The sequence below is a fragment of the Rattus rattus genome, chromosome 6 (genome assembly GCF_011064425.1).
Source record: "Rattus rattus isolate New Zealand chromosome 6, Rrattus_CSIRO_v1, whole genome shotgun sequence".
Lineage (NCBI taxonomy): Eukaryota > Metazoa > Chordata > Mammalia > Rodentia > Muridae > Rattus > Rattus rattus.
In genome coordinates, this window is record NC_046159.1 from 49,626,488 (window position 1) to 49,651,694 (window position 25,207).

Genomic DNA, 25,207 nt, shown 5'->3' on the forward strand with positions numbered 1-25,207 from the left:
GCATGAGCTCACTATCCATGCTACCCCGTGGCAACCTCTTCCTTCTTCTCCTCACTCTCCTGGTCTTAGTCCCTCCTGAGACTCCAAGCCTGGGAACCTCACCCCACCCCGCTCTTTTCTGCACAGCCCAGGCTGTAGGCATTCTATTAGCCAATCAGGGATAACTTGGGGCAGGGGGCAAGGTTTATGTAACATCCTTCTGTGTGCATGAGGATCCTCAGTTAGGGAAACAGATCTTGGGGACCACTATTTAGCTTTTGAATTCATAGCAGCCACAGAGCAGCCTCCTACAAAAGGCCCATAATCCAGTCTTGTATTCTGTCCTCCAGGCACATTAAGTAAGAATGCAGAATCCAGAGCACAGGCACACAGGTAAGAGAGGCTTTGCACAGCACTGGAGTGGTCTCACAGAATTATCTCTAGAACCTGGCAAGGCACACGGAGTCCATAGAGGGGACAGAAGGTGACAGTCTAGGTGAGCATCACTTGAAACTAAAACACACTGTGCTCTTGCTAAGTGGGAACACACTCGCCTGAGAACGGATTAAGAGGTGAGCATAGGACAAGATCACAGGTGAACCCCTCAAGGCACAGAGATAGCAATGCACCTTCAGCCACTGAAGGAGGGACAGACCATGGAGGAGGAACAGGATTTAGAATAGAGTGGCAGCACTTGAAAGAAGGGGTCAAACCACGTGAAAGGCAAAAGCCATAAGCATAACGCCTTGTCCAGACATTGGAACTTCCTTCACAAAGGAAAGGAAAAGAAATGGGGATGATGCTGCCTGCCTGTAATCCTAGCACTGGGAAGGTGAAGACAAGAGTACCGAAAACTCTAGGCCAGCCTCACCAATATATGAAACTCTATCGAGGAAAAGGGGTTCACAGGGTAAGAGAGCTTGCTTCACAGTCATGAAGACCTGAGATCTCATCCAGCCTGGCCACCCTGTAACCCTAGCACTGCATAAGAGGAAAGGGGATTGCTGGGACCTGCTGATTGACAGCCTAACTCCAGATTCAGTAACAAACCCTGCCACAAGGGAGTAAGACCAAGAGTTATAAATAAAGCAAGATGCCCACTGCTCTCTGCTGGTCTCTGCATACATGTGTGTGGATACACCACAAACACATACATCACACACACACACACACACACACACACACACTCACACATACACACACGTACACATACAGACACACAAACACATACACACACACACACACACACACACACACACACACACACACACACCCCAAAAAGAGAGGTGGCACAGGATGAATGGCTTCCTTTGAGGACTTGGGCCACCCCCTTCCTTGTCTACCCTGGGATCTGTGGACTCCTTTCTAATATACTCTTCGTGGGCCCCAGAAGTCAAACCTTAACAGTTTTCCTAACAGTGTGCCCCGGGCTCCCCTACAGGTAAGAGGCAACGCCTAATGTCAGAGTTATAGCCAGCCGGGGAAGGTGTTGCCTGTGTTTATTTTCAGAAGTGCAAGTTGGTCTTTTCTGTGAGACAGAAGGTCTCAGCCTTTCTGGGGAACAGGCCTAGAAATGTATTTATGTCTAAGGGTGTCTCCTCAGAAAGTCTTGGTCACAAGCCTAGTTCTTTGTCTGGTGAATATTTTTGGAAGGTTTTTCCCCCCAGCACTCCCTTTCTGTCCACCCCTGTGAAGCCAACAAGTCGGACCCCTCCCTTTCAGGTCCCTCACTGACTGAGTTGCATTTTCCATCCCCAGTGCCACATCAGCCTTGAGACTGTGGTAAACTGAACAGAGGAAGGTAGAGCTGCAAGGGACAGTGTCAATGACTGTTTTTACCCCAGCTCAGGGAGCCAGAAGAGAAACAGGGAGGTAGACCACAGTTATATAAGGAAGGCTGCAAAGCCGACCAAGTAAGGCAGGTCCCTGACACAGAGGGGTGCAATTCCTAAGGCTGCCCTTGCCTAGGCTTCCCAGTTCTGTGTGCAGGGCAGTCTTCCACCTCTAGAGGGCAGCCTCAGCCCTCCTTCTCCACAAGGGACCCTTTCTGTCACCTCCCTTCATCCATTTTGGAAAAACTTTACTGAGTGACTTTTGTTGCTGAAGAAATAACGTATAAGCTTTGCAGACGCTTCATACTTATTGACAAAAGCACTTAAAAAAAGCAAGATAAAAACATTAAACGAATCTTACCACATCTCTGCACTTAGGCATAGGTAATTTTCTTTTTATTCCTCAGGGTTTTCATTCAGTTGGAGGGACTGTAAAATGGCTTTTAAAAACGAAATCTTGAAAATATAATACATGTATTAGCGGTACATGGCTATGATCTCAGCCCTTCGGAAATGGAGGCAGGGGGATCATGGGATTGAGGCTGACCTGACCTGCATGTAGAATCCAAGGCCAGAGTCTTCCTAACAGATGGAGGCCAGTCTCGATGACCAACAGCAGACTGTGGGCTCCAGGCCCGTGACAGCTCACGTGAGAACTCGTGCCTGGCGTACCCAGAGATTCAACTCCCAGCAGAAGGAAAAAATTTGATCTCTAATATGTATTTTTATGCTTTAAACGTCTATTTCTGTTACATACACACGAGTATCTCCTTGGAATATTTATCGAGGTTTTGTTGTGTCCCCACTCTGACTATACTTTCGTCCAAAGAGGTAACAGGTACCCGCACCTTGTTCTATCTCTGCCCAGAATTCTGTATTAAACGTCTCCTCCATGTTTAATTACAGTTTGCCCCTGATCCCGTGTCCAACCCAGTTGCTGCCTGTGTGCCGTGCACTTGCCTTGTTCGTTCTTACACAGGGTTCTATGCAGCTTCATAGAAAACATGGAACATGTCTGAAATCATGCCACATCTCTGTAGGGAAAGAATAAGGGACACACCCACCCATGGCGACGTGTCACGCCCCCTCGAGGATGAGGCAGGAGGATTGATGTACAAGGCCATCCTGACTGCACACTGAGCTCCTCTTTCAGATCTCTCCCAAAGAAAAAAATGAGGAAAGGGTGAGGAAAGGGGGAGGAAGAGGGAAGGGAGAAGGAAGAATTCAAAATTAGTCTGATCTGCCATGTGAAAACTTGACGTAAAACTGATGTGCTGTGTATTTAAACACTTACTTTTAACTGCTTTGAAGCTGAAGTGCCCTTAATTATCACATTGAACATGACAAAGTATAATGCAAGAATCTTTAACTTCTGACTTGTGTTTTTTATTTTGTTTTGTTTCGTTCGTTTTTCTTACACACAATACCACTGATTCTAAGAAACTTTCCCAAAGTTCCACCAAGAAAATCTTGGGACAGTTCCCAGCAGCCATATCTTGTAATTATAGAAACAAATACATAAATACATAGAAACTAAGCCCAGTGATATATATATATATATATATATATATATATATATAATCCTCTGTTATCATTTACCCCATATTGAGAGCTCTGGGTTCAAATTCCGGGCCTGACATTTTTCTTGCATATTTACTCTAAAAGATAACATAAATAAGTAAAGACTTCCAACGTGGTCAATAAGGTAAAGAAACCACTGAAATGGCGCCTCCATGGTATGGTTAGGAGTAAGGGTTTTACTGTGACTAAGACAGAGGAAATATCCAGAGATATCAGAAGTCCAGAGCAGAGAGAAACAGAAGTAGACTAGACATGTCTATGAGATACGTCTGGACAGGGTTGTCTCTCAGAGAAGCTCATGAGTGGCAGAGATGAGGGGGTAGCAGAAAATCATGTGGGCCATGAAGACAAGCAGCTGAGAGGTTGGAAGGGCCAGGGGGCTAGCTTGAACCTTTAAATGTCCTTTAAACGGACTTGTGAGTGGGGACTGAGGGACTTGGGGGCCAGCCTGGGCTTTGATGTGCAACTAAGGGTAAATCAATGGAGAGCCACAACCTTTCTGCCAGAAGCCAGGGAAATGACTTCTTTGTGGGGGCAGGGGAGAGCTTGTTTTACAAATGTCCTAGTGGCTTTTATCTGACCTGACCACCAGAAGAAATCCTTTCCTAGTCCAACCTGAGCTCATAGGATCCCATTACAGATGGTTGTGAGCCACCATGTGGTTGCTGGGAATTGAACTCAGGACCTCTGGAAGAGCAGTCAGTGCTCTTAACTGCTGAGCCATCTCTCCAGCCCTAAGTGTTACCATTTATATGGTTACTATTTGGGCCCACCTTTCCTACCTGCTTTGTTCCTGATTTTTTAAAACTATTGTGTGTAAACCTATTTGTCTGCATGTATGTATGTGTACCATGTGTGTGGAGTGCCCACGGAAAACAGAAAGCCCCAGATGATTGGTTGTAAACCGCAGTGTATGAGCTAAGAACCGAACAAGAGCAGTCAGTGTTTGTTTCTGCTGAGCCATCTCTCCAGCCCCCTTTTCTATCTACTTACGATGAATGACAGCTTCGAATCTCCTGAGTCTGCCTTTTAATTATTTATCCAAGGACCAAAATAGGCTGGAACATGTTTTCTAGCTTACAACAGATTTTGCTGGAATTTGACATCCCCTTCCCACCAGCAGAAGTGTATTCTGAAACTGGATTTAGCGTAAGCACATTCAAACAGGCCCTAAGACGGATAGGCCAGCTGAACAAGCCTTGGAAATCGTGGAAAGAATCCATGGAGCGTCGAGCCGTAAAGGTCAAGGTCTTGAGAGAACTGTTTATGCCTGTGAACTGATGAGGCTTGAGAGTAAATAGATATTTAAACATCTGTAAGTCGTGTGTCCACAGAAGCAGTTCCAGGAGAGCGCCAGCCTGTGTGTACATGGAAAACTACTGCTGTATTTAAGTCCCCTTCACTGTATTAAACTGGAGTCCTCCTCCTTCCTGACTAAACTATGTCACACTTAACCTTTTGTATGTGTATAAAGATTAATTTAGTGTTGTTCAATGTCTTAACCTCCCAAAGCATTATCCGTTTCTTATTTACTCACAGCTTTTATAAATATGTGCACGTAATATGTATGGATTTCCGTTAGTTAAAAAATGGGCAAGCAGGGCACAGTAGAGCAAAACCTGGACTAATGCAAGGCTTTGCTTCCATAAACAAAAGGCAGTATTGGTAATATATTATACTCACTGTTATGCTTTTTATTAGAATTTTAAGTGTTTGTTCATGTGTTTTATTTGAGAGGAGGTCTCACTGAGTAGCACTAGCTGGCCCAGACTTGTATAGATCATGATAACCTCAAACTCACAGAGATCCACTGGCTTCTGCTCCCCACTCACTTGTAGCATTAAAGGCATGCATCACCAGGCCCAGAGAACCTTGCTTTTTACATTTATATCCAGATTTGAATCCAGAAAATTGTTCCAAGCAACTCTGCAAGCTTGTCTTATGCCTGCATTGCCTTTCTCTATATAGATTTAGATAATTATCTTAACAATACCCTCTAAGTATTTGGATTATTTCCAGACTTTTGGCTATCAAAGATTTTTAGATGTGGGTCATCTGTTTAATGTGCAACTTCCTCTTGACAAGCTTCTCCAGTTGGAAATGGTGGCTCACAAGGAGACGGGTTCAATAGGTGTGACAGAAATCGCGGAAGCGGCCTCATGGCCTGTTGTACTCTCTGCCTGGTGTGAGGGCGTGAGTGTTTTCAGGCAGCTGGGCCAGCACCGTGTGTTGCTGAACTTTCTGTGTCATGCTCTGCCTCTGCTCTGTTCTCACAGGGGTCAAGAGAACTGGCTGCAGCTAGACCACAGAGTTCTGGAGCATGATCTGCCGAAGAAGCCAGGCCCAGCCGTCCTGCACTTTGCCGTCAGGTACGTGTGGGTGCATCCAGCATTCTCCTCCTTTTTTTTTTTTTATTTGTTTATTTTTATTTTTCATGATTTCTAGAAGTCAGAGGTAGTGAATAAAAAGGGAAGAGACCCTATGAGAGCATTACCATGAGAAAGAGTTTGCCTACTGTCTTGGTCTAGGTTACCATAGAGACTATGTAGAATTGTTTTCTTTGACGATAAAAGAGAGAAGTGTCTTGCTTTATTCCTCAAAGACTCAGGGTAAACATGAGGCGGAGGAACCCGAGAGATGTATTTTAATGTTAAGCCTGAGGTCTTTTTTTTTTTTTTTTTAAATCAATAAGCTATTGAGATTCTTCAAAACTGAAATCCGGCAAACATTTACTATTGTACTTTATGCTGGGAATAATGTGGGCTAGAGAGATTGAGACAACTAAGTTTTACACAATTCCGTGTCTTCATCGAAATCGAAGATGCAGAGCAAAGCAACTGCACAGAGAAAGCATTGCGCCAACAGCTCACAGATCTGAGTCGGTTCACGCAGAGATGGACAAGGAGAACTCTCATGACCCTCGCCATGTTCTATGCGCTCTGTTTGGGAATAACAAAGGCCTGAGACCCACGGGTTTAACTAAATCAGGGATTTTCTCAGAGCTGGCCCACCAGGAGTGTATTTTAGCATTAATTATTACCAAGCTAAGAGAAGTGGGATGTTTAAAGACTAACCAACCCTCTTGCCCTCTCCATAGCTTAGGATACGAAACATTGCCAATGGAGCCCACAGTTCCTTCTGTCATAGACCTGCCCCCACTTTAAACCTGAGTAAAGCTTTACACAACTCTGTGTTGCTGGTAGATTGTTCATAAACCAAATTTATTTTTGTAAAGTTGATTCAGATGCCTCTACTGGGAAAGTCACTCACTACCAAGCCTGACTGCCTGAATCTGATCCCTGGCTCGCTGGTAATCCCAGCCCCACTGAAGTCAAAACAGGTGGATCCCTGAGGCTTGCTGGCCAGCACAACACTGCTCAGTGAGAGACTCTGGGTGCAGGGGTCGGGGATCTCTCTCTCTCTCTCTCTCTCTCTCTCTCTCTCTCTCTCTCACACACACACACACACACACACACACACACACGCACACGCACACACACACACACACACACGCACACGCACACACACACACACACACACACACGCACAGTGGACAGCGGCGAAAGAAGAAAGTGAACTCCAACAGTTGTCCTCTGTCCTCCACAGGCTTGCACCCATACATGTAAACGCGTGCACCCAGAATAAATAAGTGTGAAGTCATTTTAACTAATTCAACATGAGGAATAGTCTAAGATCATGTGGAACTTTAATGAAGATACATCTCATTTTATACTGTGATGTTGGAGACCCCACCCCTCCTCCACTCCTTGCCTTCGCCTCCTCTTTTCCCTCTTCCTCCCTTCTTTTCCTCTGACTCCTCCTCCTCCTGCCTCTTCCCCTTCCCCTCCTCCTTTCTATATAATGTTCAGGCAAAGTCAGTCATGGTGAAATTTTACAAATTTCACTGTTTTCATTTTTATTAACACCCAAGAGGGAGGGCACAGGGAGTGACTTGTCTAGGTCTAAATCATAGCAGGAGAGGTGTCCCAGGATCCTAAGGAACACCTGGAGTTTACTGAAAGGGTCTGATGTAAGGTGTATGGGCCCAGAAACAAGCGGAAGGAGGTCCCACCAGAAGCAAGGAGAACGCTGCCCATTAGTCAGAAAGTGAAGGGAAACTTGCTGTGAGTGAGGTACCTGTAAGGAGTGAAGTTATCCTTGTGAACATTCAAACTCTGAAAATACAGACTTAGACGTTCCCCTCCACCAGAAGTTCCTCTCCACAGGAACTTCCTCTACCTCTCCCTTCCCACCTTGAAGGAAAACTGGGTGGGTTGTTTAGTGGCTTACTGTTTGTATCTTACTAAGGATGGGGAAAATATGTTTCTTTGCTCCTTCCACATTACTCTTTGTGGACACGTGCCATGTTTTTGCTGTGTCTCAGCCCAGCCAAAGCAATGCGTCTTTGGAGCATCTTGACAAATGTTATTTATTTAGTGACAACATTTGTGTGCCTGTTCTGCGACAGCTGCCTAGGTCTGGCGTGTGTCTGAAAATTCCAGAGAGCAAACCCTGCCTTCCCTTCCTGACAGTCCTTCACAAGGCCATGTTATCTTTTGCAGCAGGTTTCTGGGATTCCGCAGCAGTTGGTGGTGGCTTGTTCCTGGGACTTTAGCCCCTACTTAGCACGTTATCTCAAATGTCCTGTAACAGCTTGGTGTTAACTTTCTCTTCTCTGCTAGCATAATTGAAACCCTTATCAAGGCTTTAATGATTCACTTGACTCAAGACAGTGACATCATCATAGCCTTTACTCTTCAAAGCAAGCAGTTGTTAAGGAAATGATCACGTAGAAAGAAGCACACAGGGTAGAACTCTCAGAATCCTGAATGAATTTCACAGAGATCACAGTGGAGGCTCACAGTTCAGGGACAGCTAGTAAATGGCTTTTGTCACATTTGTTTGTCTGAGGTTCTCACACCACCAATTAGAGAACGCAGAATTGTTAGTGACATTTCCATTTGAGGAAAGAACCTGTCAGGTTGCTTGTATTAACTAGAAAATGTGAACAGGGAACTCAAACTAGAATTATTTTTTAAAAAAATTTATTTTAACTAGAAAAATTTAGGTATTATTAGGCTCACTTGCAAAACAGGTGGATCCCTGAGGCTTGCTGGTCAGCCAGCACACTGCTTAGTGAGAGCCTTTAATAGTGATGGACCCTGGGAGTCAGGGATATCATACACACACACACACACACACACACACACACACACCCACACACACACACACAGAGTAGACAACCCTGAGGAACAAACCCCTCACACACACACACACACACACACACACACACACACACGAAACCAAAGATATCATTTGGTTTTTTGATCTTTGAATACTATAAAGGCATCTAAATTGTCACGAGTCCCTCGTGTGTGGACACCAGATGATATGCTGGGAGAACACTGAGGTTCCTAATGCATGGACACCTAGTAATGTGCTCGAATACAGAGCACAGAGATCCGTCATACATAGACATCCGTGTAATGTGCTAGGGCATATTAGAGCATAGAGGCCCTTTATACATGGCTGTGGTGATTTGAATATGTTTGGCCCAGGGAGTGGCACTATTAAAGGTATAAACTTGTTGGAGGAAGTGTGTCACTATGGGCAAGGGCTTTGAGACCCTCCTCCTAGCCGCCTGGGAGACAGTCTGCTCCTGGCTTCCTTTCAGTGAAGATGTAGAACTCTAGGCCCCTCCAGCACCAGGTCTGCCTGGATTCTGCCATCCCTCCTGCCATGATGATAACGCACTGAATCTCTGAAAGTGTAAGGCAGCCCCAATTAAATGTTGTCCTTTATAAGAACTGCCTTGGTTATGGTGTCTCTTCACAGCAATGGAAACCCTAACTAAAACAGAAGTTGATGCCAGGGACTGGTGTGATAGGCCTGACCATACTTTTGTTTGGAATATGTGGATTTGGGGACTTGGGATTTGAAAAGCACTGGAATGCTTTAAGTGGGCTTAATAGGCTATCCCAGTAGGACTATGGAAGACATTGGTGCTGAAGGTGATTTGAATGTGGGGGCCTGGCTTGAGGTTTCAGAGGAGAGGAATGTTAGCAGGTAGCCTAGAGACTGTTTTGTGGTATTTTGGTGAAGAATGTGACTGCCTTTTGCCCTTGTCTAAAGAATCTGCTTGAGGCTACGTCTAAGGTGAAGAGAATCAGATTCATTGCATAAACAAAAGAAGTTTCAGAAAAACCCAGCATAGACTTTGCCCTCTGGTTTATTCTCTCTCTCTCTCTCTCTTTTTTTTTTTTTTGGGGGGGGGGGTTTTTTTTTCGGAGCTGGGGACCGAACCCAGGGCCTTGCTGGTTTACTCTCTTGAAGAGCATTTTGATCAGGTGTAGCAAGCTTAAAAAGGAAAATTACAAAATGTTTGGTTCAAGTAATAGAGGGGCACCAGGAAGTGAAATGGAGTTGCATCCTGTGTCCAAGGAGAGCAACACCGGTGATCTCAGAGCAAGATTCCACCCAGTTAAGTTTATTGTTTGTGTTTGCAGTTGAACAAAGTATAGTTATGTCATGTTAGGTGTTATTAGCTGTTTATTGTCTTCATTTGGACTCTTAATCTTTAACTAACAACTATCCAGAAATGTAAGTCACACTTTTGACCCAGATATTGAGGTATAGCGGCCAGGAAAAGCTTTGGATCAGGCACAGTGGTGCACAGCTTTCCAGGAGACAAAGGTGAGCAGATCTCTGAGTTCAAGGTCAGCCGGGGACAGAGCAAGTTCTATGTGAAAAAAAGCTTAAGTCCAGGCGTGGCAGTATACACCTTTAATCCCAGCATTCAGGAGACACAGCTGAGCATACTCAAACTACTGCAGTGGCCATCGAGGTGGTGAGCTGTCACACAGTGAGAAATGATCCCCTCCAGTGGCCACACATTGCCAGGATGGGTATCACTGTTATTCTTAAGGCCACATTTGGGCATACCTTAATACTAACACCAGAGATAGGGTAAGCAAGCTGTAAGGAGGACGTGAGGGCATATGCTGTGTTTCATTTCCTCCAGAGGGAGAAGAGGAGCCCAGTGTAATCATATTGGAAAAAATTTCAAACTATGCACTAGTTTTCCCCTTTAGGACCAAAGTCCACCTCGTTCTCGACCCTGGCCTAGGTTCTACTAGTATACCGTGAGAGAGAGTTCTGTTGTAGAGCCCCTCTCTCAGTCCTCCCCCTGTGAATCATAACTCCATTAAGTCACTCAGGGATGTCCTTGTGTGTCTTGTCTCCTGGGTTCCTGTGTCATAAGGCAGGTTGTATCTGAACAAACACAAGAATCAGCACGTATGAAGGATGCTAACGGACCCTTGAGAGAGGCTCAAAACTTCTTTAAGTTGGTACATTTTATAAATATTAAGGGCCGGGAAACCATCCAGGAGAAACTACACTGAGCCTCAAATAAACATTTCTCCTCTCCTTTTTATTCATTTACTGACCTCTGCCCCATTTCTGCTCAGGAGAGACGATCATGGATGAGGAAACATCTGCGCCATTCCCGTGTGAAAGTCCCTTAGTCTATTGTTATGTCTATTCTTCTGGTAGTTACTGAGCCCCTACCCTGAGTCTGGTCCTGTGCTGGTGCTGGGGTTGCAATGATAAATGATGATGAGAGTCCTGTCCCACAGCCACTGGCAGGGCACTGACAGTCAAACCGTGAATGTGTCGGGGTGTCTTAGGTAAGATATTTTGGAAAAAGAAAATGGTCTTGGGGTGAAAACCAGGATGTGTTGGTGAAGCCAGGGCTGCTGTGTTAATCAGAAAGGTCCACGATATCTTATCACAGTTGTTATCGGCAGAGACAAGGCAAGGAGGTATCAGATCTCTGGGGAGATTCATCCAAGGCCAGGAGACCAGTTAGGAAGCAGACTGGGCAGTGGAAGCATGGCTGGCAGGGAGCTGTACTTCTGGAGAGAACCCAAAGGAGGGAGAGAGAGGGAGGAATGGAGGGGGGAGAGAGAGAGAGAGAGAGAGAGAGAGAGAGAGAGAGAGAGAGAGAGAGAGAGAGCTCTTGGAGTTCAGGGGCAAAGCACCGAGGTTTGTGGGGTTTAAGAGAGTAACTGGACAGTTTCTATACCAGACTCACAGGGGCTGTGGTGCTGAGTGGAATGGTGCAGGTGCGGAGGGGACAGTGGAAGGAACAGAGGTAGGAAGTCGTTGCAGGAGTGCAGGAAAGAAGTGAGAGAGGGGAGGGAACTATACTGCATCCCCCACACTCCAGTCACTTAGAGATGATGAGAGAGAGGTCTTGTGAGGATACAAGAGGAAACAGAGAATATGAAATGACTTCACAAAACGTTATCCAATGAAGAAAGTGACGTGTGCTTTTTTCTGTGGAGAAGTTTCCTCTTTCCCGTAATATAACAAGCCCTGGAGTGGGCAATGGGCTAAACGTTTGATATGTGTCACCTTTACTCCTGGGCTGGGCATGGCAGTCCCACCAGTGAGAAAGAAAATGAATCTATGCTTGATAACCTGGCACAAGTGACAGACATCTCTGACACAGGCTAGTTCCTCATACAGGAGGCACGAAAAGAATCAAAGAAAAAGCACAGTGTTTTCTCTATGATATCAGTATTACACACACACACACACACACACACACACACACACACTCTAAATAAATCTTTGAAATTTTCATACAAAATTTGAACCAATACACACACGACCCTTTTGTGAATGGGCATGCTATTATTTATGAATGTGAACCATCTCCATGTGAGCGCCAGCCTCCCTCAGGTTTCTGGCGACTTCTCCTCCCTGACTGGGGTCGTTATCTTACAGCTGTAAGTTATCCTTGGCAAACATATGCCTCTTTGGTAATGGAACCCAGATGTGAGCATCTGAAATGCTGATACTAAGTGAGCTATTACAAGCCTGCCTACATCAGGAGTGCAGAGGCTTGCCTGACCTCACTGGAAAGGTTCCCAATTCCTCAGGGGAGGGCAGCGGGGGTGGTGCAGGCTGGTACCACCCTGATCCACCCACTGGGACCTCAGGACCTTTCACCAGCCTTATCCCCTTGAATAGCTCTTAGGCTCACCATTCCTTTCCTGTGGGTCTTTTTCTTTTCCTTTCCTTCCTTTGTATTTGCTCTGTCCCAGACTGTACATGTCCTTTCTGTGGCACCCCAAACATTCCTGGAGATACTCAGGACTGAGTACTCCTCAGCATGGAAGAGAATTCTGTTAGGCAATATGAGGGGAAACTGCCACCATTTTGTTTGATTATTGGAACAAGGAGCTTTTGAAAGCCTGCTGGTGCATACTTTGCCATCAAATTCAGGCCTGCCATGGGCAGGTTAGGCCTCTGGAATGAGATGAGCAAGGACTAGCAATGGTAGTACACACAATCTCTAATTCCAGCACTCAAGAGGTCAAAGAAAGAGGATCTTGAGTTCAAGGCCAGCCTAGGCTTCATAGCGTGACCTTGTCACAAAAAATAAAAGGTATAAGGAATTAATTCTACTCTAGGGAACATCATAACCACAACAGTGGGCTTCATTACTCTGCTAGATTTTTAAAAATACTTTATTTCTATCTATCTGTTTGTCTGTCTGTCTGTCTGTCTGTCTATCTATCTATCTGTAGACTGCAATGAGGAGAGATTTATTGTTATAGAAAGATACTTCAAGCAAATTCTAGGTGAAAAATATCACAAAATAGAGTATTTAACATGAAAATACTTTGGTGAAGTATTTGAACACAGTGGAAAAGAGTTCCAGGGGTCAGAGAGATAGCTCAGCAGTTGAGAACACTGGATGATCTTCCAGAGGACTCAGGTTTGCTCAGTTCACAACTGCCCGCAACTCCAGTTCCAGAGGATCCAACACCCGCACACGACTCACATGCAGGCAAAATACCAATGCACATTTAAAAAAAAAATCACCAATAGATTGTTTGAAAAGAAAAAGGTTGAGTTCAGATGTTGGTGGGTTAAGCCCCTGAGTAGAATGCCTTTAGTGAGGAATTACTGACCCCTGCTTTATGTTTTTCCTGCAATGGGCAGGAGCAAATTATGTGAGTAAATCTGGTTTTGTTTTTGTTTTGTTTTGTTTTTTAATTCAAGTGCGGAGAGTAATAAAAAGAAGCTCTCCCACGGCTGTGATGGCTGCGCATGCACTGCCTCAGGCATTGAGGAGAAGGAGTGGTAGTCACACGGCATGGGGAGACCATCCTTTTAAAGAGGAGTGTGATTAGTCAGAGCAGTAATAGACTCCTCCCGGGCTCAGCAGAGGGTGGCCAGGGGTGTGAGTCTTCAAAGCCCCCCACCCCCATGTCAACCCCTTCTGGATGCAGAGCGTCCCAGAACCCGGGAGTAGCTGTGAATTGCTTTAATGTCACTTTTGACCCTGCCACTGGCCAGACCATTTCTGAACTTCCTGAAGTGTGTCTCGGTTTCCACTCATGAAGTTCCACCATTCTAACTCAAGTTCATGAAAGACACAAAACTCATTCCCAGACCAGATTCAAGTTTTGTACGGATTTACATTTCTGCTCCTTGATCACATAGCAGGCTGTTTCTGCCTCCTACATCTGGCTTTTTAAAAAACAAGGCCATGAATAAAGAATACCTGTTTGTCTCTCTCTCTCTCTCTCTCTCTCTCTCTCTCTCTCTCTCTCTGTCTGTGTGTGTGTGTGTGTGTGTGTGTGTGTGTGTGTGTGTGTGTGTGTGTGTGCCATGTGTATCTCAAGCCAATGAAAGAAGCCTTAGGGTGCAGTAAAAGATGAGAAGTTAGGAGTAGTGACATGGCTGAGGGAGCAAAGGCACTTGCCCTTAACTCCTGGTGACCTGAGTTTAACCCCCAGAACCCATGTGAAAGGGAGGGAGAGAACCAAGTTCACAAAATTGTCCTCTGACCACCACACGCATGCTGTGGTAGCCTAAGCACTCCACCCCTCCCCAAACCCTACCCCCAGGAATAACAAAGATAATAAATTTTTTAAGTTAAATGTGTTGTATGCTCTTTCACACAGGGTTCTCAAAGAGCTAATATTTGGGGCCAGCTTGTCTATGGGCTATAAAACACTGAGAGGCATGCCTGGCCTCGTCCACCCTCTACCAACACCCCAGCCCAAGCCCTTGATCATCAAAACCTCGACGTCCACATCCCTCAGTCCCCCCACCATGGACAGCCGCCTTTCCCCACCATTTCTTGTTTCCAACCCAACCTTTTCACTTCTCAGCTGTGAAAGTTTTGGTGCAGAACAGGTACTGCTAATCTAGTGTGTGAGGGTCCGTTGGATCGGAAGCTTCCGATGTATTGTAAGTATCTGTGCACTTTAAACCACAGAGTCTGTCTCCATGTGCTGAGTGGATAAAACAGCCCATTAGGTGATATACGACCTTTCGCTGTGGAAGATTTGAGACTGTCTGGCTTGGGTCTGACTTAGTCCCCTCTGCTCAGGGTGGAAGGCCTTCACATTTGTCACCCAGCTGTCCTCTCCCCACCAGACATCCCTCCCCTGCTCCTTTTCCCAGCTCCTTGCAAAGCCTTAGCCTCTGTTTGCCCCCCAGGAGGTCAACAGGACTCTGCTTTGAAGAGACAAGCACTTAATAAACAATCCTTTAGGATGCTCGCTCCTGTCCCTAGCAGGTCAAAGCAAGGGTCTCACACTCCTCACACAAGCCCTTCTAGAGAGCTTGGAAAAGTCAGTCTCCTTTGAGCAAGAGGACAGGCCCCTACAGGCTCAGCTGGGTGTCCACGCTGGCTCTGCTAGCCAGTCTGGAAATGCAGGAAGGAGGACGTGCAGTTCTGGCCCTGAGTGCACAGGAGAAGCAAAGAATGCTTCTCTTGGGAGTTCTCCAAGACTGCTCCCTTCACAGACGTGAAAGAGTGCAGTGGACCTCCATACGACCACTGCGTGACAGCTGGGAGAAAGAGATGTGCTTGAAGACAGAGATGCATTTAAACTAAATTACAATTCTGCCTTGAGGGTCATTACAAGCAATAAATAGGAATTGATCACCCTGTTCATAAGGTAGATTAAAATCTGATGAGACTCTTCTGAGGCATATGGTTACAGTGAGTTATCTATCTATCTATCTATCTATCTATCTATCTATCTATCTATCTATCTCTCTCTCTCTCTCTCTCTCTCTCTCTCTCTCTCTCTCTCTCTCTCTGATGTGTCTATATGTTCACAGATGTAAGCACCTGTGGGCAGGTGGATTCATCTGTATGTGTGAGTTAATGGGGGCAAGAGGACAGGAAGCACTTGTGGCTGAATACGCTATCTCCCCAGCCAGAAGTAAGTTCTTCAAACTACCTACCCCAGCCTAGAGAAACTACAGTGGGGTGTGTTGCTCCCGGCCCAGCTCTTGCCAAGCCTCAGCTCAATGTTGTTCTGACTACAGAATGATTGAGTGATTCTTGCCCATTTCACCTCTTGAGAAGGTTGTCACTAAAGCACAAACTTAGTAAAGAAAGAAAATGTGCTCACTTGAGGAGAATGTTAGTCACAACTGACCAAGCAACCATTTGTGTAGCCATATTTTCCCGTTCTGTTTCACATGGAGGACCAGCGTTAAGAGCGTTAAGGTGGAAGGTTATGTAAGCTACATAGGAAGTTCAGGGGCAGCCTGGGCTACAATAACAAATGTACTAATAATTACTACACCATGCATTGTATCCCATGTAGTGTGTGCTTCCCACTATGTTTGTCCCAGGGAAGAGAGACACACCGGGACCCCAGACCTGAAGTTGGGAGACAGACCTGTGTAGGCTTTGAGATACAGAACGGTATCACCCCACCCACAGCATTGTTTTGACCTCTGTGAATAAATACCATGACATAAACATGGTGGCTGCCTAAACGTCAGTAACCGTTCAAAGGAGAGCCACCCATGGAACTCCAGTAATTGTGTGTGTGTGTGTGTGTGTGTGTGTGTGTGTGTGTGTGTGTGTACATGTATATACATATGTGCAGATGGAGGTCAAAAGTCAACCTCAGATGATGTTCCTCGGGTGATGTCCATCTGGGTTTTTAAGACAGGGTATCAATGGCCTGGAGCTCGCTTAGTAGACTAGGCTGTCTGGCCAGCAAGCCCCAGGGATTCGCCTGTGCGAAGCGAGTGCCATCATACCCAACGTTTTATGTTGGTCCCATGGCTTGAACTAAGAGGGCAAGTTCTTTACCAGCTGAGCCGCTCTTTCCATACCCTGTTCTTTCCCATACACCATCTTGCCAGCTGACCAGCAGGCCATCTTCCTCCAACTGCAGCCTGTCTTTTTCATCATGGCACTGAGATGTCATGTTCTAGAATTCTAGAACCTAGCATATGAGCAAACCATGGAAGGTGAGAATGTGTTGGAAGGGCAGGAAAACTAAAGACAGGAGCTCCCCAAGCAATTCTTCTTCCCAAGAAATTATCCTTCATCATATTTGTGAAAGACACCTATTCAAAAAGCCAGGGTTGGTTCTAAAGCTGAACATTTACCCCAGCCATCAGATTAAGAGACTCCTGGTGAAATTCCTCAGAGTAAACCTACAGAGAATAAACACTACCTTTTTCTAAAAGAGCTGAAAGCAATAGGTGTTCATGAGTCTAGAAAGTCATCATCCCTGAAGAACGCCTATGCTTTTCATACACCCTCTGTACCTGAAGTCATCACAGAGATTACCTTGACAGGATGGTGGATTCAGAAAGCTGGTAATTGGATGCCCTGGCAGAAGCACAAACTAGGGAGGATTGGCAGAGGCTAGTGAGAAATAGGATAGGAACTTGTTTGCTGGAAGTAGGATACAGTCAGAGATGAGCCCCGTGTCTGTTATGGAGGGATCTAGTCACAACTGGAAGAGCTACAGATCGATTTGGTGCTAGGCCACCAGCAATGTGGGTCCTTCAGGCCTCAAAGCCTGGCAAGAGAACTGCTCAGGCTGATATGCCCTCTGCCTGAAATGGCCTTCCTGCCCCTGTCACCTGCTGACCTCATACATTCTTTAAGACCCAGCTCAATTGTCCTCTCTCCTGTGGCACTTAGCCGATGGATTTCATTTTGGCAGCATGCTCCCTTTTATTTATCAGCTGAGTTAATTGCATCCCTCCTGTAGGCTCCCATGACACTGTGCTCACAGTGTGTTTCATTGAGATGGTTACTATAGGAAAGAATTGTATTTGCTTGGACCATACACTAGGAAGTCTACTCTGTGGATAAGAGAAGAGAGCATTGCATCTCTTTCTTCAGTCTTCTATGAAGGATAGAGCCAGAATTTGCTTCCTACTGTGTCTGGTTTTACTGATGAGCAGAGAGAGGCAGAGACAGAAAGATAAGGAGACAGACAGAGAGAGGGGGAGGGCAAGGGAGGGGGGAGAGAGAGAGAGAGAGAGAGAGAGAGAGAGAGAGAGAGAGAGAGAGGAAATGCTCTCTGTAGAACACTGTATATTGCTTCTAGCACTTAATCTGGTTCGTTGGTTGCCAGCAAACAGGTTGCAGCTAACATAGAAAGGCACATCATTTCAGGAAAACGAATCAAACAAAGCCTCCAAGGAGGCAGGGCTTCAGTAGGGTTCTGGAGAGCAGGAACTAGAGGACAGAACCATGCATTAGAGTGGTGCTGGCAGACCAAGTAAGATCCTGAATTCTACCCATGTTAAATTCCACAGTGAAAGAATTGGCCTGGTCTAGTCTCTGCCACACACCTACACATCACAGTAGGTCCTCCAAGGATAGCTCCCTGCTCCACCTCACCCATTCATAACCAGCCAACCGCCTCCTGGCTTTGTACATGTGATTCTCTTTGCAAATCAATGCGGTGTTATTGATTCAGATACAGACTAGAGAGAGAAAGTCTGAATGAGAATTGGATTTTAAATAGCGTGAAGGGATCATTATGAACTCGTCAATGTGAAAATCCATTGCGCTTATGGTTTTTGCACGGTTCTATTCTGTGAGAGGTGCTCACTGCAATAGTTCAGAGTACAGTATGCCTGAATGATAGTAATCCGCACGGTGTGTTACGGCTGTGTATGTGCTTTTCCTTTATGACGTATGGTCTTTGAAGGAAAGCCTGTTCATCTTCAGTGTCTTTGGGTGAGAACGGTGCGATAGAGTTGATCCTTTTGAGCCAAGTTGTCACTCGGTAGCCCATTCATGTGAGCCTATGATTAGTTTGGCTGGCTGATGGTGTGTTGACAACAAATGACCCATATTCATCACTGTGCTCTCAACAATGTATGAAATGAAATTTTGGACAGCAAATATTCTATTGAATACAGACTGTGGTTTTAAAACATAAAGGGGGAATAGAAATAAAGAATCTCGGGATGGAAAATAGGTTTGGGATTCTATTGGTATGATGGGGGATTCTGGGTTAGAGATCTCTACTCGGGGAGAGCGCCTCCCTTCGAGACAGCTCCAACTGTATACATTAATTCAACGTCTATCACCTGCTAGCTGCTGCCCACAGGTGCTGGCTTTGCTGTTTTGACGGCATAGAGAAAACATATGTCCATACATGTTAGTACACTAATGATGACACAGGTCTTGTTTCTCAATGTGTCTATTAACATAAATGAGATAGCTGCCGTTCCTGAGGGCTTAGCTTCCTGGACAATTGCTCACACAGCAGCACCTTGGAGAGGCAGCCAGAAAGAAGTTAACAGTATTCCCCACAGCGCCAAAGGAGGCAAACTCAGGTGTAGCCTGTTCTTCAAGCAGAGCTCCGATGCTCCGCAGCTACATCTATGAAAGGGGAATAATAAACCTAGCCTGTGACTGTTAAATGGGAGAATACCTGAGAATACTGAACACAGCCCAGCACACGGCAGGAGGCCAGTCCACAGACAGGATCCTGATGCTGCCCTTTAGCACCTTACTGGAAACCTCCTTAGGTTATCTTTATAGATAAGAGTCAAAGACTTTTTGAAAGAGAGAGACAGAGACAGTGACAGACAGACAGAAACAGAAAGACACCAGGTGTGGTGGCACAAGCAAGCCTTTGTTCCCAGACTCCAGAGGCAAGGGCAGGCAGAGCTCTGTGAGCTTAAGGCCAGGCTGGTCTACACAGTAAGTTGCATGCTGATGACAAAGATTTAAAAAGGAAACGATCACCACCACTGGCTGAATGGGATATTAATCTTGGCCCCACAGCAGCAGCCAGCCTGGTTCTCTTCTCCTCGGTAGCCACTATCCACAATCACAATGGCTGAACCACTGTCACCTTCTTCACCTCCTGCCGTTTTCTCTTCCCTCAGGCTTCCTGCCTGTGGTTTCTCTTTACTGCCTCTCTTAGCCTCCTATGAGTCCTTATCCTGCCTCTCCCACTCTCCATGAGGCCCTTTGTGATTAGTTTACCCATTTTTATCCAATAAAAAGCCTCTGTTGGGAGCACCGTCTCCCTCCTAGGCCACTTCGGGAGCACTCTTTCTCTCTCAGGCTACTTCACCAGCCTGCTCCTCATAGCCGCGCTCAAGGTAAAACAAACTAAAACTATGAAAGAATCCCCAAGGCATCAACTGTAGTCTTGGTGAAGGGTAAATTCCAAAGACTATTTATCACCCTGTCGGAAGAAGGCTCTGTTTAATTACAATGTTTGTCTCTTATGGGTTTATTCTTTTGCTCGGCAGAAACTTGAGTCCCCTTGATCTTCAAATACAGTTCAAATGCCATCTCACTCTTTAAGCTGATTAATAAAGTAAGGTTTCACAGAACCTCAGTGGTTAGAATTTACTGGATTCCTACCATACACAGGCATTGTACCGGCTACTCCATTTGTTGTATAAAGCCTTAGGCTCACAGGAGAGCCCTCCTAGGAAAGTATCGGTAGAAAGGATCTAGATTAGATAGCTCACGTCACTTAATTCTTGCCGTACAGCAGCAGTTCTTAACCTGTGGGTTGCAACCCTTTGGGATCAAATGGCTCCTTTATGGGGGTCGCCTAAGACCATGTTCATATCTGATATTTACATTGCGATTCATAACAGTAGCAAAATTGCACTTCTGAGGTAGCAGCGGAAGTAATTTTATGGTTTTATCCAGAACATAAGGAGCTGTGTTAAAGGTCACAGCGTGAGGAAGGTTGGAAACCACCACCATGCAGGAATTCAGTCAGGACAGGGAAGAGACTTTCTTAGCAATCATGAGAATATTTTAGAAACAGTTTTCACTTAATATCCAATTTCAACTCTCCAAAATTATAAGTTCGGTCATGACACTTACCTTGAAAAAGACACCAGCCGGGTAACTTGCCCAAGACTACACACCTCTGTTAATGTTAATAAACAAAGGTGACAGTCTAGATTTTTCTTATTCGAGAAAGCCTGTTTTCCCATAACTCCTCATTTCCTTTCCTGCCTTCACACTTTTTAAAACCCAAGTCTCCCCAGCCTTCATTAATCTCCCTTAACAGTGAGCTAAACCCTTTTAAGTACAAATATCCCAGATTTATCCTCCTTTTGGAGCCTCCCCTGACAAGGCAACACACAGAGGTGGCATTTTCCAAACGATCTTAACATTTCTGTGGCGACTTCTTTTACAGCCTTTTCAGCTGCATTAGTGGTTCACATATTTCATTAACAAGAAAGGAAAGCAAATGCCCAAGCCCCACGTGACTTCACAGGCCTGAGGACATCATCCCCCTACCATGGCCCTCTTGTATTTTGATTCTCACTGGTTTGAGAGCAAATTCTTTTTTGAGGACCCCAGCTGCGTGAGTTGTACTGGGACATTATGCCCCTCCTGTATTATTTAACAAGATGGTTCTAGAACTGAAAAAATGCTGGGGCTCAGGTTGACCTGTGCTCAGCACAGAGCCCCGGTCCTCCCTAGACTGCGTTTAGCACTGAGTGCTGATGAGAGAGAGGTTTGATGCTCTCAGCCTCCCTCTCTTTCCACCTCAAAGCTGTCGAGACCCCAGCTAAAAGGGAACTTAGAATCTGTAGGCTCACAGGCTGCACAGGGAAATCTTAGAAAGGGCGTGGGGAGGGAGGCCCAGAGTGCCCTGATTTGCATGAGAAAAGAGCAAAACTCACAGCTATGGGGACTTGGCTTCCAGCCAAGGGAAACCCTAGCTCCCCACAGAAAGAGAAGGAGCTTGCCTAACTGTAACTGTGAGACAGGGTAAGGTGGGCCTGGAGTCCCCCACCGACCCCAGCTCTGACTGCCACTGGGCCCGCAGGAGCCTTGAGGTTCAGGCATGGCCTGCTTGCTCTGGGTTCTTAACTGGGCTTGTGTGCTCATCGAATAAGTCTAGCGCACACACAGTGTGTTGAGTCTCCCTTTAACTCACGGCCTACACACAGTTCTGTGTGGATTTCATCTGCAGGTGCGTGTGTGCGTGTGTGTGTGTGTGTGTGTGTGTGTGTGTGTGTGTCTCACGCACTGAGGTGGTGTGCACTGTGAAAACAAAAGCAGAGCCATATGGTTCCTTAACGTTGAGGAAATGAAATCACGCCAAGAGTTGGAAGTCTGAAGAAATGAACTCTATATACTGTCTTTCAGGTTCTACATCGAGAGCATATCCTTTCTTAAGGATAAGAACACAGTGGAGCTGTTTTTTCTGAACGCAAAGGCCTGTGTACACAAGGTAAGTCTCGTGTTTGTGGGTTCATGGAATGTTTCCCCAGCGACGGTGATACGGTCTGGCCTGCCCTTTCACAACCTAACTAAGGAACTAATACAGTCTCTCTGGTTAATATCTGTTCCCCAACTCACCCCTCCCTGGTCCTCTCCTCAGCTCACCCCTCCCTGGTCCTCTCCTCAGCTCACCCCTCCCCAGGCCCCCTCCTCGACCCATCCCAACCCTCCCCATCCCCTCTTGAGATGCTGAATGGTAAACAGGGATAATTACACCTCCACTCAGTCACTGCCTCAAAGGTAGCTGAGGAGGGCTCCACAGGGAATGAGCAAGAAAGGCAGAAAGATGGATCCTGTCAGAGTGCAGGAAGCCTCTTCATTTTAACGTTTACCGTACTTCCAAACACACCCCCAGTTCCTGTTCAGTCTCTAACGCCACTCCCACCCGAGCTCCGAGGAAACAGAGCTGGCAGCTCAGCTCAACTGACCACTTTCAGCAGCAGCAGGTCGGGTCTCTTTAGACATGGGCCAGAGGAGGTTGTTTTCGTTTATTTCTGTCCGGCAAGGACAAGTCACTCTTGTAAACCTCAGTAAACATACATTCGGGGCGGGTTGAAGTGTTGCAGCTAAGTTGAAATGCCTGCTGAAAGTTTGGTTCAGTTTGATTTGCTTTTGTATGGGGTGTGGGCCTTGGGGAGGGGGCTGACTGGGTTTCAGAGGAAAGTGTTGCCCAGGCTCTCCCTCTCTCCGGCGCACACACGCTGTCTCTTAGCTGGAGTACTCCCTGCCCCCCGGAGCTGGGGACTGAACCCAGGGCCTTTGCGCTTGCTAGGCAAGCGCTCTACCACTGAGCTAAATCCCCAACCCCTCTTAGCTGGAGTACTGATTCTAGTTATATATGCTATGATTACTGACAGCCCTGCTCCAAGTCTGGCACCTTCCTATTAGTTTTTATTTTTATTGAATGTGTGTGTGTGTGTGTGTGTGTGTGTGTGTGTGTGTGTGTGTGTGTGTGTGTGATATGTATGTATCTGTCCATGTGTGAGTAACTATACATGCCTGTCATAGCACATGTGTCGAAGTCCAAGGGCAACGTTGGGAGGAGCTGGTCCTCACCTACCACCTTGCTCGAGACAGTGCTCACACACTCTGTCTGCCAGACTAGCTGTCCCTTTAGTCTCCTTGCACTCTGTCTCCTGTGAGCAGTAGGATTACACACAGACTGTGCCTGGCTTCCCATGAGCTCTGAGGATTAGTGCTTGCACAGCAAGGGATTTAGAACCTCCCCAGCCTTTCACTGAGTGTTTATTATTTCACTCTACAGCCTGGGTTGGATTAGCTCTCTTTGGTTTGCTCTCTTTGTGATTGTTTTTGAGTTGACAGTATTCATCCTCAGAGTACCACGTCTGTCGGAGCGAAGCTCCAGCCCTCCACACGTCCTGCAAGACCCTTCTGTTTCTCTGTGTCGGTGTTCCCATCATGCCTCACTTTTGGCTCTGCTGCAGATGCTGGGGACATTGCTACTTCTGTGTAAAGTTTTGATCGCCTTCAAGGATATTTAAACACTAAAAAAGCATATTTACCAGCGGGGGCCCCCATTTCTGTTTGTCTTCATTCTTTTCTGCCTGGCTTAACTTTTTTGTTCTACCAGAAAGACATCGGGTAGAAAAGACATATGGGGTAACATTCCCCATAATGCAAAAATCTGCTGGTGATTTATTCTTTCAGGCTTCTTTCTAAAAGCACTGGCCGGCCTTCGTCTGCAGTTGTTGAGCGTTAGTTCATAGGATATACAAGTATGCACTGGCAGTTTTTCTCATTTCCACAAAAATAGTGATTTTTCTTATGTTATTGCTGGTGAGCAGCCTGCCACCCGCCAAGTCTCGGTGGCTCTGTGTGTGGTGAGTCCTTTTCTCTAGCTGCTTTCCCAAGTTTCCACTTTGGGCTGTTTGATTATACGTCGGTCCCTTGATCTACAGCTTTGTGTGTGTTTCTTGGGATGTCAGTGTCGTGGGTTTTTATATTAGATGTATAAAGGGGTGTGTATGTGGGAGATGTGGTATTTGTGTGTGTTTACATGTTCGTGGGTCATATGTGTGCCAGTGCATGTGTGTGCATGTGCATGTAGAGATCAGAGGACAACCTTGGGTGCCTGTCCTCAGAGCCAGCCATCGTGTGTTTTGAGACAGTATCTCACTAGGACCTGGATGGAACTCACTAATGTAGCTGAGCTTGGTGACCAATAACCTCCTTGTGACCTCTCTTTCTATGTGACGCAAGACATCTAGGTATATAAAATAGGTCTAGAAGTTATTGATAACAAACCATGTAGAGATTTATTTTAAAACAATTCTTTGATATACACGTTTTGCCATTTTTTAGAGATGAAAGTAAATGTTCATACGAATGAGGTGGACATGTTTATTTTTACACATAGAATTCAGTCTTGGCTGCGTGTTTGAATGCTATTTGCTTTTATCCACATGTAAATATTCTTTATATCTGTTTCTGAGTGCCGTCTAGTTATTAGGATGCACTTTGATGGGTTTTTTTCCAGACTTGGTTTTTATGATTTGGTAGGCGATCCCAGACAGAGATCATTCTACTGTCAACTATTTCCATCACTGGGGCAAAACTCCTGGGTCTGCTTCTGGTGTCCAGGAATTAAAAGGTTTCCCAGTCTGCCTCAAGGCACAAGCACCATTTCTCATCTTGTATTAGGACCGAACACTGTTCCTTTCCAGCCTTTCACAGAGTTCCCACTTCAGGTAATCCCTCATGCAGGGTGATTGCTAGTCTGCTCAGTACCCACAAGGCCCATCTCTCTTCCCTTGGGGCTCTGTTCTGCTGAGTCTTTTTAGTTCAGTTCTTCAATCTTTCAACTCCAATTCCTCAAGTCAAGGTGTCTGCTGTGTTCCATCACGGTCAGAGTCTGAGAGCCTCGGCAGAAAGTAGGGACAATATGAGCCTTGGCTTGCTCAAGGCTCACTGTTTATATTGTCAAATTCTCAGTGTTTTGAAAACTGTTGAGATTTAAGGGGGTGGACTTTTTCAGATAAGAGAACACATTCTATCCCTGTCATTCTATCTCAGCTGGAGGCTGAAGTACTCGGAAACAGAACCTTTTGCTAGTTTTTATATGAAACTATTTATATGAAAATACTCCAATGTCACCACCACCAGCTATCACCCTCTCTTTTGAGGTTCAAGTCTCCCTAACTGTTGTCTGCTGAGTCCACACCTGTACCCAAATGCAGCATTCACAAAGTAAAAAGTAGCCTGCAGCCAC

At 45.8% G+C, this 25,207-nt stretch overlaps 1 protein-coding gene across 1 annotated transcript in view; it reads left to right on the top strand.

Annotated features, from left to right (window-relative positions):
* The window catches only part of Frmd4b (FERM domain containing 4B), a 183,911-nt gene that overhangs the window by 62,431 nt on the left and 96,273 nt on the right, over positions 1 to 25,207 (top strand). The window contains 2 exon segments of the mRNA XM_032906036.1: positions 5,669 to 5,761; positions 21,844 to 21,928. Coding sequence (XP_032761927.1) covers positions 5,669 to 5,761; positions 21,844 to 21,928 — 178 coding nt within the window.